The sequence below is a fragment of the Nematostella vectensis genome, chromosome 2, assembly GCF_932526225.1.
Source record: "Nematostella vectensis chromosome 2, jaNemVect1.1, whole genome shotgun sequence".
NCBI classification, from domain to species: domain Eukaryota; kingdom Metazoa; phylum Cnidaria; class Anthozoa; order Actiniaria; family Edwardsiidae; genus Nematostella; species Nematostella vectensis.
Window position 1 is genome coordinate 21,416,663 of NC_064035.1, and position 14,821 is coordinate 21,431,483.

The 14,821-nt window shown below is 40.6% G+C and overlaps 2 protein-coding genes across 2 annotated transcripts in view; one reads left to right on the top strand and one right to left on the bottom strand.

The window, feature by feature from the left end:
- LOC5513175 (cilia- and flagella-associated protein 65) overlaps positions 1 to 14,821 on the top strand; it is a 100,385-nt gene that overhangs the window by 20,703 nt on the left and 64,861 nt on the right. The window lies entirely within an intron of this gene.
- LOC116611182 (uncharacterized protein K02A2.6) lies at positions 730 to 4,206 on the bottom strand. The gene has a single exon (XM_048723403.1). It carries the CDS (start codon positions 4,204 to 4,206, stop codon positions 730 to 732), a length of 3,477 nt encoding a protein of 1,158 aa, XP_048579360.1.

The window sequence follows — 14,821 nt, forward strand, 5'->3', positions numbered from 1 at the left end:
ACCACTTCCTTATACAAGCCCAAAAAGGCATTTGCTCTTTTGAATGTGACATTTTCTTTACTTTTGGGCATTTTCTTCTTTATCTGGCCATCCTCCAGGACTAATGATGGTTGTTCAGGTGTAATATGTTGTCTCGTCTTTGTCATAATCTGTAATCAAAATATTCTGTACGATTTACGGTGCAATCTCTTCCTTTTCACACTCATTATTTTGAAACTCCATGTGGCTCTTATATATTCTTTCTTTTGCCGAGTAAAGGAAAAGCGGAAATGATGCAGCAGCGGCCTTAGTCTTTTGTTTGGCCCATTAAAGAATTCAATGGAGCCAAAACTGAAAGCTTTCCTTTTGGCATAAGTAATGTTTTATGTGTTATTGTTCCTCGCTCTGTTTTTTTTTTTTTTCGTTTTTTCCATTTTTCCCCTGTTTTGTTGTTTCCTGTTTTGTTTTTGTTTTCTTTTGTCCGGCTTGGCCGTCCCTTTCCTTTTTTTATCATATTATAACTATATGTTATTTTGCCTGTGTTGAGTATGTAGGAAGGTGTGAATGAACCTTTATTTAGCATATAATCAACGAGCCTGTTCATACAACTGGAGAACACTCTGGCCGGCTGAGTAACCGCGCTTCCGCACAGGGTACCCAACGTGTGTACACAACATATATAACATTTCCCCCTCTTCTAAGAAAGCTGTGGGGTCGGGGGTAGCCTAACTAACGACGTAACGTGTCCGATTATAAGTTCAGCCTGTCTGGCGCTATGCCCTTGTTCGCGCGTGACGATCTCCTAGGCATGTCCGGCTCTCCCGCATCCTCGGGAACTTCCTCACTGATCGTCGGTGGATTTTGCTGTCTTGTTGTTTGAGGGGGATTTAATGTTTCTGTAGCGTCGCCATCTTCCTCTGTGCAGCTGAGTGGCTCAGCTGCTGGCGTGGTCATCGGAAGTAGCTGGTGATCTCGGTGAGACATGCTATCTTGATAAGGAGGTGCGGTTCTTTCGCAGAGCTGGTCTGCATGACGTCGAACGTGTTGTTGGGGGAACTTGTCTGGCTGTACTTCGTACATCACATTCCCGATCTTTGTTGTTACGCACCCTGGAGACCACTTCCCACCAGAGACGCTGAAGTCTCGATACCATACCTTGTGGCCAATGGTAAAGCATCGTGACGGTTGTGATAGTGCAGGTGCCGTCTTAGGAGATGCTGGTCTGTATGGCGACAACAAATCTAAACGTGTGCGCAGGTTTCTTCCCAACATAAGTTTGGCCGGTGTTTGCTGGGTAGTTGCATTAGAGGTGTTGCGCTGTTTCAAGAGGAAGTCTGCAATGATCTGCGATGGAGGACCCTGCCCGGCTTCGTATGCCAACTTGAAGGTTTGGACGAATCTTTCAGCCTGGCCGTTGCTCTTTGGGTGGTACGGTGCTGTAGTGGTGTGTTTAACGCCATTCTGCTTCATGAACTTGTCGAAAGCTTCTGAAGTGAATTGTGAGCCATTGTCACTGACTACGTGAATGGGTAGCCCGAAACGAGCAAAAAGATCATGAAGAACCTTGATGGTTGCCGGAGCTGTAGTCGTGCGCATGGGAACTATTTCCAGCCATTTGGAGTAAGCGTCGACAACAACTAGAAAATGTATCCCATCCACGGGTCCGGCAAAGTCAATGTGTATCCTCTCCCATGGTGCTTGTGGGTAGGCCCATGGGTGGTACTGCGATGGGGGTGCATTCCGTGTGGTGTTGCACGGTCCACAACTCTTTGCCAGGTCCTCAATGTCTTTATCTATTCCTGGCCACCATATGTGGCCACGGGCAAGCTCCTTCATCTTGACAATTCCTAAATGACTCTCGTGCAGCTCGTCTAGAGTGCGTGCTCTCAGTGCGCTCGGAATGACAACGCGATGGCCTCGCATGACACATCCCTCGTGAAGAGATAGTTCGGGTGCACACGTCAGGAACGGTTTCATATTGTTGCTCGGGGTCGTGCGAGGGAATCCGTTCAGCACATAATCGTGTACTTCGTGGAGCAAGGGGTCAGCTGCCGTGTGCTCTCTTATGTCATCTGCTGTGACGGGAAGACGATCCATCTGTTCCACTTGGTATAAATCGGCGAGGTCAAAATACCCATCCTTGGGAGCCTTGTGTTGGGGGAGGCGAGAAAGAGCATCTGCGTTGGAGTGGTCATTAGATGACCTGTATTGGATATCATACGAGTATGCCGATAACTTGGTGGCCCATCGTTGCATGCGCATGGCTGCTATGGGAGGGATTCCTCTCTTGGGGCCCAGTATGGCCATGAGCGGCTGGTGGTCCGTTCTGAGGGTGAAGTTGCGTCCGTAGAGATAGATATGGAATCTGGTAACGCCAAAGACTATGGAGAGGGCTTCTTTGTCGATCTGTGCGTAGTTCTTCTCGCTGCTGTTCATTGTCCGCGAGGCAAACGCGATGGGACGCTCTGTCCCATCGGGGATTTGGTGCGACAGAACAGCACCCAGGCCGTATGCCGATGCATCACAGTCGAGTATGATTGGGAGATCTGGGTTATAGGGCACCAGCACGTTGTCAACTGTGATCATTGATTTGACACTGGTGAACGCTTTCTGGCATTCGGCACTCCAGTACCACTTGGTGTCCTTCTTCAGCAGTTGATGAAGAGGTTGTAAGACCTGTGATAGGTTGGGTAGGAATTTCTGGTAGTAGTTTACCAGGCCTAAGAACGCACGGAGCTGGGTTACATCCTGAGGTGATGGTGCCGTCTTGATGGCTTCTACCTTGTCACTCGTGGGGTGGATTCCGTCTTTGTCGATGACGTGACCGAGGTATTTTAGCGATGGCTGCATGAATTCGCACTTCTCTCGTTGTGCTGTGAGACCGTTGGCGTGTAGGCGTCGCAAAACTTCTTCCAGGTTTGTAAGGTGTTCTTCGCTGTCTCTTCCTGTCACCAGAATGTCGTCTTGGTAACACAGTACTTGTGGAAGGTCCTTGAAAATTCTGTCCATCTGTCGCTGGAAAATCGCCGCTGAGGACGCTACGCCAAATGGAAGTCGGTTGTAGGCGTACAATCCTTTGTGAGTGGTCAGGGTTGTGAACTGTTTAGCAGAGTCGTCGAGTGGTATCTGGGAGTATGCTTTGGTAAGGTCTAACTTAGAAAAGAAAGACCCACCGTTCATTTTTTCTTGCAGATCATCTAGGGTTGGAAGGGGATAGGAATCGGCCACTAACTCAGGGTTTAACGTAACCTTGAAATCCCCGCACAGGCGTATACCACCAGATTTCTTCACCACCGGGACAACAGGTGTTGCCCATTCGCTATTGGGGATAGGAGAGATTATCCCCTGTTTTTCTAAGTTCTCTAGTTCTGTTTCCACCTGGTGCCGGATGGCAAAAGGAACTGTGCGGTGCTTTTGGTGTACTGGAGTTGCCCCATCACGGACGTGTAGCTGCGCAGCATATCCCTTGAGACAACCTAGTTCGTCGCTGAAAACATCTTGATACTTCTCTGTGAGGTCTGACAGTGCAGTGTTCTTGCCTTGAACCAACTTGATTGATGGCCAATCAAGTTTGAATAGGCGCAGCCAAGAGCGACCAAAGAGTGCAACTCTAGGTCCATCCACGACATACATCTTTGCCTCACAGCATTGGTCGTTATAACTAATGTTCGCATTGACCACACCCATAGGGACTATTATCTCATTACCATACGTGCGAAGCTTTACTTTAGCGGGTTTGAGCTCTAGGTGTTTGCATGTACTCTCGTAAACATTGCGCGGGATGATTGACACTGACGAACCCGTGTCCAGTTCCATGCTAACCGGGGACCCTTCAATGTTGACTTGTACTAGAATAGGGGGACTGGTTGTATCACATTTGAAAATGTGTAAGCACTGGATCTCATCTTCCTCCCCCTCTGAGATTTCCTGCTCTACGCAGTGGGTGGGTTTGGTCTTGCTTGGGGTGCTCTTTTTGCGATTGATACTGGACATGCAGATATCAGAAATATGTCCGCGCTTGTTGCATATGCGGCAAATGGCATTGTAGAACTTACAGTCCCTGCGCGCGTGTGTGTTTTTGCCACAGCTCATACATTTCTGTGGGGTTTGCTCCATTTTGAAAACGCGGGACTGATGTGGCCGGGCAGATTCGGGGGTCTGGGCTCCAGTCTCAGGGATTGTGTGTGCTTGGTGGAATGCATTGGCACCTTTCCCTGCCTGTTCCATTGCTTTGGCGATGGTGACTGCTTTTTCTAGGGTTAAATCGCGCTCGCACAGCAATTTCTTAGAAATAGATTAATTTGCTAAACCACAAACAAATCGATCGCGGAGGGCCTGGGGAAGAAATTCCCCAAAATTACAATGTTCAGTCATTTGTTTCAATGAGGCCACAAATGCGTTGATATCTTCGCCAAGCGCTTGATTCCTTTGGTGGAATTTGTAACGCTCTGCAATTTCGAGCGGGGGTGGTGATAAATGACCCTCAAGTATTTCTATGATCTCTTGGTATGTTTTGTCCTTGGGTTTTCTGGGTGAGGTCAGACCTCGTAACAGATTGTAGGTTTTGGGACCGATTAAACTAAGTAGCGAGGCTGTCTTTTTGTCTTCATTTATGTTGTTAGCATCAAAGAATAGCTCTAACCGTTCAACGTAACAAGTGAATGTTTCTGTGGCTTCGTCAAACGGCTGCATGTTGCCTATCGTATTACTGGCAGCCATCTTGAATTCCGTAAGATTTGATCGAGGAGTAAATGCAGAAATTGCAGTGTTTACTTACGATCCTTTGGTCGTTGAGTCCTTCACCAGCTCGTCGCCAGTTGTTGAGTATGTAGGAAGGTGTGAATGAACCTTTATTTAGCATATAATCAACGAGCCTGTTCATACAACTGGAGAACACTCTGGCCGGCTGAGTAACCGCGCTTCCGCACAGGGTACCCAACGTGTGTACACAACATATATAACAGCCTGACAGTCATATAATATAGTTTAGTAATATATTGCGTTGAGTAATATTATATATTTATTTATATGTTAGAAGGGAGACCTATTTTATAAGCCTATGGCTTCTCTAGATAGGTTGCCTACCTAATTTATAAATAAATTGTTACTCTGTAAAAGAGAAATACTGACAAAAAATAGCTTTCAACATGTGTCTCCAAACACAGTGAAGATCACAATGAAAATAAATCAATCACATCGAAAAGAAAAAATGTAAAAAGACATTTTTATGTACTCTCGGCATCTTGGATGTGTACACCATTTGTTCTATATCCTGTATATAACTTCGATGCAACCAAGAAAATAACTAGAAAACTAGATTTTCATTCACGAGTTGGCTCATAGAGCCTTGATCATGCTTTGATTAAAAGGGCTGAGCTACATTACTGTCAAAACCTTTAGGGACACTCTGATGGGACACTTTGGTGCACACGAGAAAATAACTAGAAAAATAGACTTGCATTCACGAGTTGGCTCACAGAGCGTTTGATTATGCTTTGATTTTAAGGGCTGAGCTACATCCCCGTCAAAACCTTTTGGGACACTCTCTTTGCAGGTCCATTCTAGTCTATTTTCGTACTTTTATGTGTGGTCTCTTAAGATAATGAAATGATTCTTTCGTAGCTAATCCCAATCTTGTTTTTCGATTTTATTGTTTTCTGTTTTCGCCTCTTCATTGATTGTGTTAAGTTTAGTTGCTTGTAATCTTATACGATTTGGTGACGTTGGTGTTTTGGAAGCCTTTTCTAACGCTCTGTTTACAATTCGCCGAAAATTTGTTACGTTGGTGTTAAAGAAGGCGTTTCTAACGCTCTGTCTCCAACTCGCAGAAAATTCGATGACCTATCTGTCTTGACATGTACGTATCACAAACAAGTATCTTCTTTGACCAAGGTGATGTCTTTCTTTAAGTCTTAGAATTGGAAATTGGTGTCTTTTTATGTGCTTAATAACCTTTGCTAGATCCGCTTGCATCTGAATTACGAAAATGAAACGCTTTCCATCTCCTTCTTCGTATAAATAGTTTCGCTTTCTGTCGTGGATTTTTGGTAGCTTTTCTTTTTATGCTAATAGGATGTACCCGAAAGTAAATTAGGTATCATACATTGTGCAGCGAACCCTTAAATCAGGGATTTAACGAGCTAGTACGCCAATAAAGCGCCGTTGTTAGCTTTAACGAGCATGTTGATGTCACTGATGACGGTGCCTCCTCAGGGTAAGGTCGTCTTCACGTTTGCTAACCATCCCATTTTCCTCTTCTGTATATGGTCCGTTCTGTTGACGTTCTATAAAACGTAATCTCACATAATGTTTTATGTAGCATTCGGACCAAAGGTATGCTTCAAGCGTAAATATGCATTATTCAAATATTTTTCAAGGTTGAACCGTTTAACAAAAATCTATCGCTATGACGTTTTAGAACGATTGAAGGAAACTATAGACAGCTAAAACAAATACAGTGCATGATACGCTGATGGAAAGAGACGACAACAGAATATCTTTAAACTAAAGTACCTCCGCCTTTGCCAAACTGTGTTACAATTTTATCAATATGCGATAACTTGACTTTGGATTTAGCGTCGTACTTTGGGCTATATTATCATATTTGATCACCTCCTTATACAAGCCCAAAAAGGCATTTGCTCTTTTGAATGTGGCATTTTCTTTACTTTTGGGCATTTTCTTCTTTATTTGGCCATCCTCCAGGACTAATGATGGTTGTTCCGGTGTAAGATGTTGTCTTGTCATTGTTATGATCTGTATTCAAAATATTCTGTACAACTTACTGTGCAATCTCCTCCTTTTCACACTCATTATTTTGAAACTCCGTGTGGCTCTTAGATATTCTGTCTTTTGCCAAATAAAGGAAAAGCGGTATTGATGCAACAACGGCCTTAGTCTTTTGTTTGGCCCATTAAAGAATTCAATGGAGCCAAAACTGAAAGCTTTCCTTTTGGCATAAGTAATTTTTTATGTGTTATTGTTGCTCGGTCTCGTTTTTTTCTTTTTTTTCCATTTTTCCCCTGTTTTGTTGTTCCCTGTTTTCTTTTTGTTTTCTTTTGTCCTGCTTGGCCGTCCCTTTCCTTTTTTAATCATATTATAATTATACGTTATTTTGCCTGACAGTCATGTAATATAGTTTAGTAATATATTGCGTTGAGTAATATTATATATTTATTTATATGTCAAAAGGGAGACCTATTTTATAAGCTTATAGCTTCTCTAGATGTGTTGCCTACTTAATTTATAAATAAAATGTTACTCTGTAAAAGAGAAATACTGACAAAAAATAGCTTTCAACATGTGTCTCCAATCACAGTGAAGATCACAATGAAAATAAATCAATCACTTCGAAAAGAAAAAATGTAAAAAGACATTTTTTTGTTCTCTCGGCATCTTGGATGTGTACACCATTTGTTCTATATCCTGTATATACCTTCGATGCACACAAGAAAATAACTAGAAAAATAGACTTGCATTCACGAGTTGGCTCACAGCGTTTGATTATGCTTTGATTTTAAGGGCTGAGCTACATCCCCGTCAAAACCTTTTGGAACACTCTCTTTGCCGGTCCATTCTTGTCTATTTTCGTAATTTTATGCGTGGTCTCTTAAGATGATTAAATGCTTCTTTCGTAGCTAATCCTTCGACCCAATCTTGTATCACTATTTTAGTGGTTTTCCGTTTTTGCCTCTTCATTGATTGTGTTAAGTTTTGTTGCTTGCAATCTTATACGATTTGGTGACGTTGGTGTTTTGGAAGCCTTTTCTAACGCTCTGTTTACAATTCGCCAAAAATTCGTTACGTTGGTGTTTAAGAAGGCGTTTCTAACGCTCTGTCTTCAACTCGCGGAAAATTCGATGACCTATCTGTCTTGACAAGTACGTATCACAAACAAGTATCTTGTTTAAGTCTTAGAATTTTAAACTGGTGTCTTTTTATGTGCTTAATAACCTTTGCTAGACCTTCCTAAAATTTTTGAACTTGTCTGTACTTGGTGGGTAGTTTTTTGTTTCGAATCCGCTTGCATCTGAATTACGAAAATGAAACGCTTTCCATCTCCTTCTTCGTATAAATAGTTTCGCTTTCTTTCGTGGAGTTTTGGTAGCTTTTCTTTTGATGCAAATAGGATGTACTGGAAAGTAAATTCGGTATCATACATTGTGCAGCGAACCCTAAAATCAGGGATTTAACGAGCTAGTACGCCAATAAAGCGCCGTTGTTAACTTTAACGAGCTTGTTGATGTCACTGATGACGGTGCCTCCTCAAGGTAAAGTCGATTTCACGTTTGCTAACCATCCCATTCTCTGAAAGCTTTCCTTTTGGCATAAGTAATGTTTTATGTGTTATTATTGCTCGGTCTCGTTTTTTTTTTATTTTTTTTTCCATTTTCCCCCTGTTTTCTTTTTGTTTTCAAACCAAATTGATGAATGTCACATTGATGAACATGATTGTCTGAAAAGGCTTATTGATTGTCTTTGTTTATGTTAAAAGCACTAATGAATTTTCTATTTTTTATAACTGATTGTCAATAAACGCTACTGATTGTCCAAACGTGTAATTGAATGTTCGATTGCATGCAAAAGAATGTTCATTCCATCCCGAATGAATGCCCAATTGCGTTATTGATTGTCCGTTGATGCTATTGAATGTTCGCGCATATTCAATCATTGCTATTGAAAGTCGAGTCAGCCTAAGGATGTTCGTGCGATGTTGATGAACGTACAATGCACGTTAACGATACAACGTTTGGCACAAATGAATGTCCCTTTCCCGTTATTGAACAGCAAAAGGTGTAATATATTGTGTTAAGTAATATTATATATTTACTTATTTATTTTACAAGCCTATGGCTTCTCTAGATGCGTTGCCTTCTTAATTCATAAATGTTTACTCTGTAAGAGAGAAATATTGACAAAAATTAGCTTTCGACATGTGTCTGCAAACACTGCGAAAATCACAATGAAATTTAATCAATCACATCGAAAAGTAAAAATTTAAAAAGACATTTTTATGTACTCGCGGCATCTTGGATGTGTTTATACTTTATTCTGTATCCTGTATATACCTTTGATGCACACAAGAAAATAACTAGAAGACTAGATTTGCATTTACAAGTTGGTTCACAGAGCCTTTGATTAGCTTTGATTTTAAGGGCTGAGCTACATCACCGTCAAAACCTTTTGGAACACTCTCTTTGCAGGTCCATTCTGGTCTGTTTTCGTACTTTTATGTGTGGTCTTTCAAAATGATGAAAAATGCTTCTTTCGTAGCTAATCCCAATCTTGTTTTTCTATTTTAGTGGTTTTCTGTTTTCGACTCTTCATTGATTGTGTTAAGTTTTGTTGCTTGTAATCTTATACGATTTGGTGACGTTGGTGTTTTGGAAGCCTTTTCTAACGCTCTGTTTCCAATTCGCCGAACATTCGTTACGTTGGTGTTTAAGAAGGCGTTTCTAACGCTCTGTCTCCAACTCGCAGAAAATTCGATGACCTATCTGTCTTGACAAGTACGTATCACAAACAAGTATCTTCTTTGACCAAGGTGATGTCTTTCTTTAAGTCTTAGAATTGGAAACTGGTGTCTTTTTATGTGCTTACGAGCTAGTACGCCAATAAAGCGCCGTTGTTAACTTTAACGAGCATGTTGATGTCACTGATGACGGTTGTTGTTGTTGTTGTTTGTCCGTCGCTACGACGAGGACCATCGTGTTCAATTTTTCATTTTCACCGTCATCCTGAGCGGGACTAAGGACGCTTGTGGGTGCGCAATGGCTAATAAGGCCAATCTGTGCACGGAAAAGCCTGGGGCACTGAGGGCATGGTATTGTTGCAGCTTTGGGATCTTGAGACTTTCTGGCGGCTCTACGCTCCTCTGCGGCAGCTGTCCAATTTGCCTCGCATGCCGCAGCACCGTCGCTAATGACACGGCGCCAACCTTGACGGTTTTGTGCCAGAAGCTCCCACGAGGTGTGATCGATGTTGAATGCTTTCAGCGAGAGTTTTAGGGTGTCTTTAAATCTCTTCTTCTGGCCACCTTTGCAGCGTTTTCCGTGCTGAAGCTCACCAAACAGAAGTTTCTTAGGAAGCCGTTCATCAGGCATACGAGCTACGTGCCCCGCCCAGCGAAGCTGAGACTGTTTCAGGATGGTGTGAATGCAGGGCAGACCTGCACGTGCAAGGACCTCAGTATCCGGGATCTTTTCTTGCCAGCGAACATTGAGAATTTTCCTCAGACAGGTAGTGTGGAAATGGTTAAGCTTCATCGCATGGCGCTTGTAGATAGTCCAGGTTTCAGACCCGTAAAGTAGCGTAGGCAGCACAACGGCACGATACACTTTGATCTTTGTATCTGTTCTTATCCCTCTCCTTTTCCAAACGTTCTTACGAAGCCTTCCAAATGCGGCGCTTGCTCTGGCTAGTACCTCCTCAGGGTAAGGTCGTCTTCACGTTTGCTAACCATCCCTTCTCCTCTTCTGTATATGGTCCGTTCTGTTGACGTTCCATTAAACGTAATCTCACATAATGTTCTACGTAGCATTCGGACCAAAGGTATGCTTCAAGCGTAAATATGCATTATTCAAATATTTTTCAAGGTTGAACCGTTTAAAAAATATATATCGCTATGACGTTTTAGAACGATTGAAGGAAACTATAGACAGCTAAAAAAAAATACAGTGCATGATACGCTGATGGAAAGAGACGACAACAGAATATCTTTAAACTAAAGTACCTCCGCCTTTGCCAAACTGTGTTACAATTTTATCAATATGCGATAACTTGATTTTGGATTTAGCGTCGTATTTTGGGCTATATTATCATATTTGATCACCTCCTTATACAAGCCCAAAAAGGCATTTGCTCTTTTGAATGTGACATTTTCTTTACTTTTGGGCATTTTCTTCTTTATCTGGCCATCCTCCAGGAGAAATGATTGTTGTTCCGGTGTAATATGTTGTCTCGTCTTTGTCATAATCTGTAATCAAAATATTCTGTACGATTTACGGTTCAATCTCCTCCTTTTCACACTCATTATTTTGAAACTCCATGTGGCTCTTATATATTCTTTCTTTTGCCGAGTAAAGGAAAAGCGGAAATGATGCAGCAGCGGCCTTAGTCTTTTGTTTGGCCCATTAAAGAATTCAATGGAGCCAAAACTGAAAGCTTTTCTTTTGGCATAAGTAATGTTTTATGTGTTATTGTTCCTCGGTCTCGTTTTTTTTTTTTTTTTCGTTTTTTCCATTTTTCCCCTGTTTTGTTGTTCCCTGCTTTGTTTTTGTTTTCTTTTGTCCGGCTTGGCCGTCCCTTTAATTTTTTTATCATATTATAACTATACGTTATTTTGCCTGACAGTCATATAATATAGTTTAGTAATATATTGCGTTGAGTAATATTATATATTTATTTATATGTTAGAAGGGAGACCTATTTTATAAGCCTATGGCTTCTCTAGATAGGTTGCCTACTTAATTTATAAATAAATTGTTACTCTGTAAAAGAGAAATACTGACAAAACATAGCTTTCAACATGTGTCTCCAAACACTGTGAAGATCACAATGAAAATAAATCAATCACTTCGAAAAGGAAAAATGTAAAAAGACATTTTTATATACTCTCGGCATCTTGGATGTGTACACCATTTGTTCTATATCCTGTATATAACTTCGATGCAACCAAGAAAATAACTAGAAAACTAGATTTTCATTCACGAGTTGGCTCATAGAGCCTTGATCATGCTTTGATTTTAAGGGCTGAGCTACATTACTGTCAAAACCTTTAGGGACACTCTGATGGGACACTTTGATGCACACAAGAAAATAACTAAAAAAATAGACTTGCATTCACGAGTTGGCTCACAGAGCGTTTGATTATGCTTTGATTTTAAGGGCTGAGCTACATCCCCGTCAAAACCTTTTGGGACACTCTCTTTGCAGGCCCATTCAGTCTATTTTCGTACTTTTATGTGTGGTCTCTTAAGGTAATGAAATGATTCTTTCGTAGCTAATCCCAATCTTGTTTTTCTATTTTAGTGGTTTTCTGTTTTCGCCTCTTCATTGATTGTGTTAAGTTTTGTTGCTTGTAATATTATACGATTTGGTGACAATGGTGTTTTGGAAGCATTTTCTAACGCTCTGTTTACAATTCGCCGAAAATTCGTTACGTTTGTGTTTAAGAAGGCGTTTCTAACGCTCTGTCTCCAACTCGCAGAAAATTCGATGACCTATCTGTCTTGACATGTACGTATCACAAACAAGTATCTTCTTTGACCAAGGTGATGTCTTTCTTTAAGTCTTAGAATTGGAAACTGGTGTCTTTTTATGTGCTTAATAACCTTTGCTAGACCTCCCTAAAATTGTTGAACTCGTCTGTACTTGGTGGGTAGTTTTTTGTTTCGAATCCGCTTGCATCTGAATTACGAAAATGAAACGCTTTCCATCTCTTTCTTCGTATAAATAGTTTCGCTTTCTGTCGTGGATTTTTGGTAGCTTTTCTTTTGATGCTAATAGGATGTACTCGAAAGTAAATTCGGTATCATACATTGTGCAGCGAACCCTTAAATCAGGGATTTAACGAGCTAGTACGCCAATAAAGCGCCGTTGTTAGGTTTAACGAGCCTGTTGATGTCACTGATGACGGTGCCTCCTCAGGGTAAGGTCGTCTTCACGTTTGCTAACCATCCCATTTTCCTCTTCTGTATATGGTCCGTTCTGTTGACGTTCTATAAAACGTAATCTCACATAATGTTTTATGTAGCATTCGGACCAAAGGTATGCTTCAAGCGTAAATATGCATTATTCAAATATTTTTCAAGGTTGAACCGTTTAAAAAAAATCTATCGCTATGACGTTTTAGAACGATTGAAGGAAACTATAGACAGCTAAAAAAAATACAGTGCATGATACGCTGATGGAAAGAGACGACAACAGAATATCTTTAAACTAAAGTACCTCCGCCTTTGCCAAACTGTGTTACAATTTTATCAATATGCGATAACTTGATTTGGGATTTAGCGTCGTATTTTGGGCTATATTACCATATTTGATCACCTATTTATACAAGCCCAAAAAGGCATTTGCTCTTTTGAATGTGACATTTTCTTTACTTTTGGGCATTTTCTTCTTTATCTGGCCATCCTCCAGGACAAATGATGGTTGTTCCGGTGTAGTATGTTGTCTCGTCTTTGTCATAATCTGTAATCAAAATATTCTGTACGATTTACGGTTCAATCTCCTCCTTTTCACACTCATTATTTTGAAACTCCATGTGGCTCTTATATATTCTTTCTTTTGCCGAGTAAAGGAAAAGCGGAAATGATGCAGCAGCGGCCTTAGTCTTTTGTTTGGCCCATTAAAGAATTCAATGGAGCCAAAACTGAAAGCTTTCCTTTTGGCATAAGTAATGTTTTATGTGTTATTGTTCCTCGGTCTGGTATTTTTTTTTTCGTTTTTTTCCATTTTTCCCCTGTTTTGTTGTTCCCTGTTTTGTTTTTGTTTTCTTTTGTCCGGCTTGGCCGTCCCTTTCCTTTTTTTATCATATTATAACTATACGTTATTTTGCCTGACAGTCATATAATATAGTTTAGTAATATATTGCGTTGAGTAATATTATATATTTATTTATATGTTAGAAGGGAGACCTATTTTATAAGCCTATGGCTTCTCTAGATAGGTTGCCTACTTAATTTATAAATAAATTGTTACTCTGTAAAAGAGAAATACTGACAAAAAATAGCTTTCAACATGTGTCTCCAAACACTGTGAAGATCACAATGAAAATAAATCAATCACTTCGAAAAGGAAAAATGTAAAAAGACATTTTTATATACTCTCGGCATCTTGGATGTGTACACCATTTGTTCTATATCCTGTATATAACTTCGATGCAACCAAGAAAATAACTAGAAAACTAGATTTTCATTCACGAGTTGGCTCATAGAGCCTTGATCATGCTTTGATTTTAAGGGCTGAGCTACATTACTGTCAAAACCTTTAGGGACACTCTGATGGGACACTTTGATGCACACAAGAAAATAACTAGAAAAATAGACTTGCATTCACGAGTTGGCTCACAGAGCGTTTGATTATGCTTTGATTTTAAGGGCTGAGCTACATCCCCGTCAAAACCTTTTGGGACACTCTCTTTGCAGGCCCATTCAGTCTATTTTCGTACTTTTATGTGTGGTCTCTTAAGGTAATGAAATGATTCTTTCGTAGCTAATCCCAATCTTGTTTTTCTATTTTAGTGGTTTTCTGTTTTCGCCTCTTCATTGATTGTGTTAAGTTTTGTTGCTTGTAATATTATACGATTTGGTGACAATGGTGTTTTGGAAGCATTTTCTAACGCTCTGTTTACAATTCGCCGAAAATTCGTTACGTTTGTGTTTAAGAAGGCGTTTCTAACGCTCTGTCTCCAACTCGCAGAAAATTCGATGACCTATCTGTCTTGACATGTACGTATCACAAACAAGTATCTTCTTTGACCAAGGTGATGTCTTTCTTTAAGTCTTAGAATTGGAAACTGGTGTCTTTTTATGTGCTTAATAACCTTTGCTAGACCTCCCTAAAATTGTTGAACTCGTCTGTACTTGGTGGGTAGTTTTTTGTTTCGAATCCGCTTGCATCTGAATTACGAAAATGAAACGCTTTCCATCTCTTTCTTCGTATAAATAGTTTCGCTTTCTGTCGTGGATTTTTGGTAGCTTTTCTTTTGATGCTAATAGGATGTACTCGAAAGTAAATTCGGTATCATACATTGTGCAGCGAACCCTTAAATCAGGGATTTAACGAGCTAGTACGCCAATAAAGCGCCGTTGTTAGGTTTAACGAGCCTGTTGATGTCACT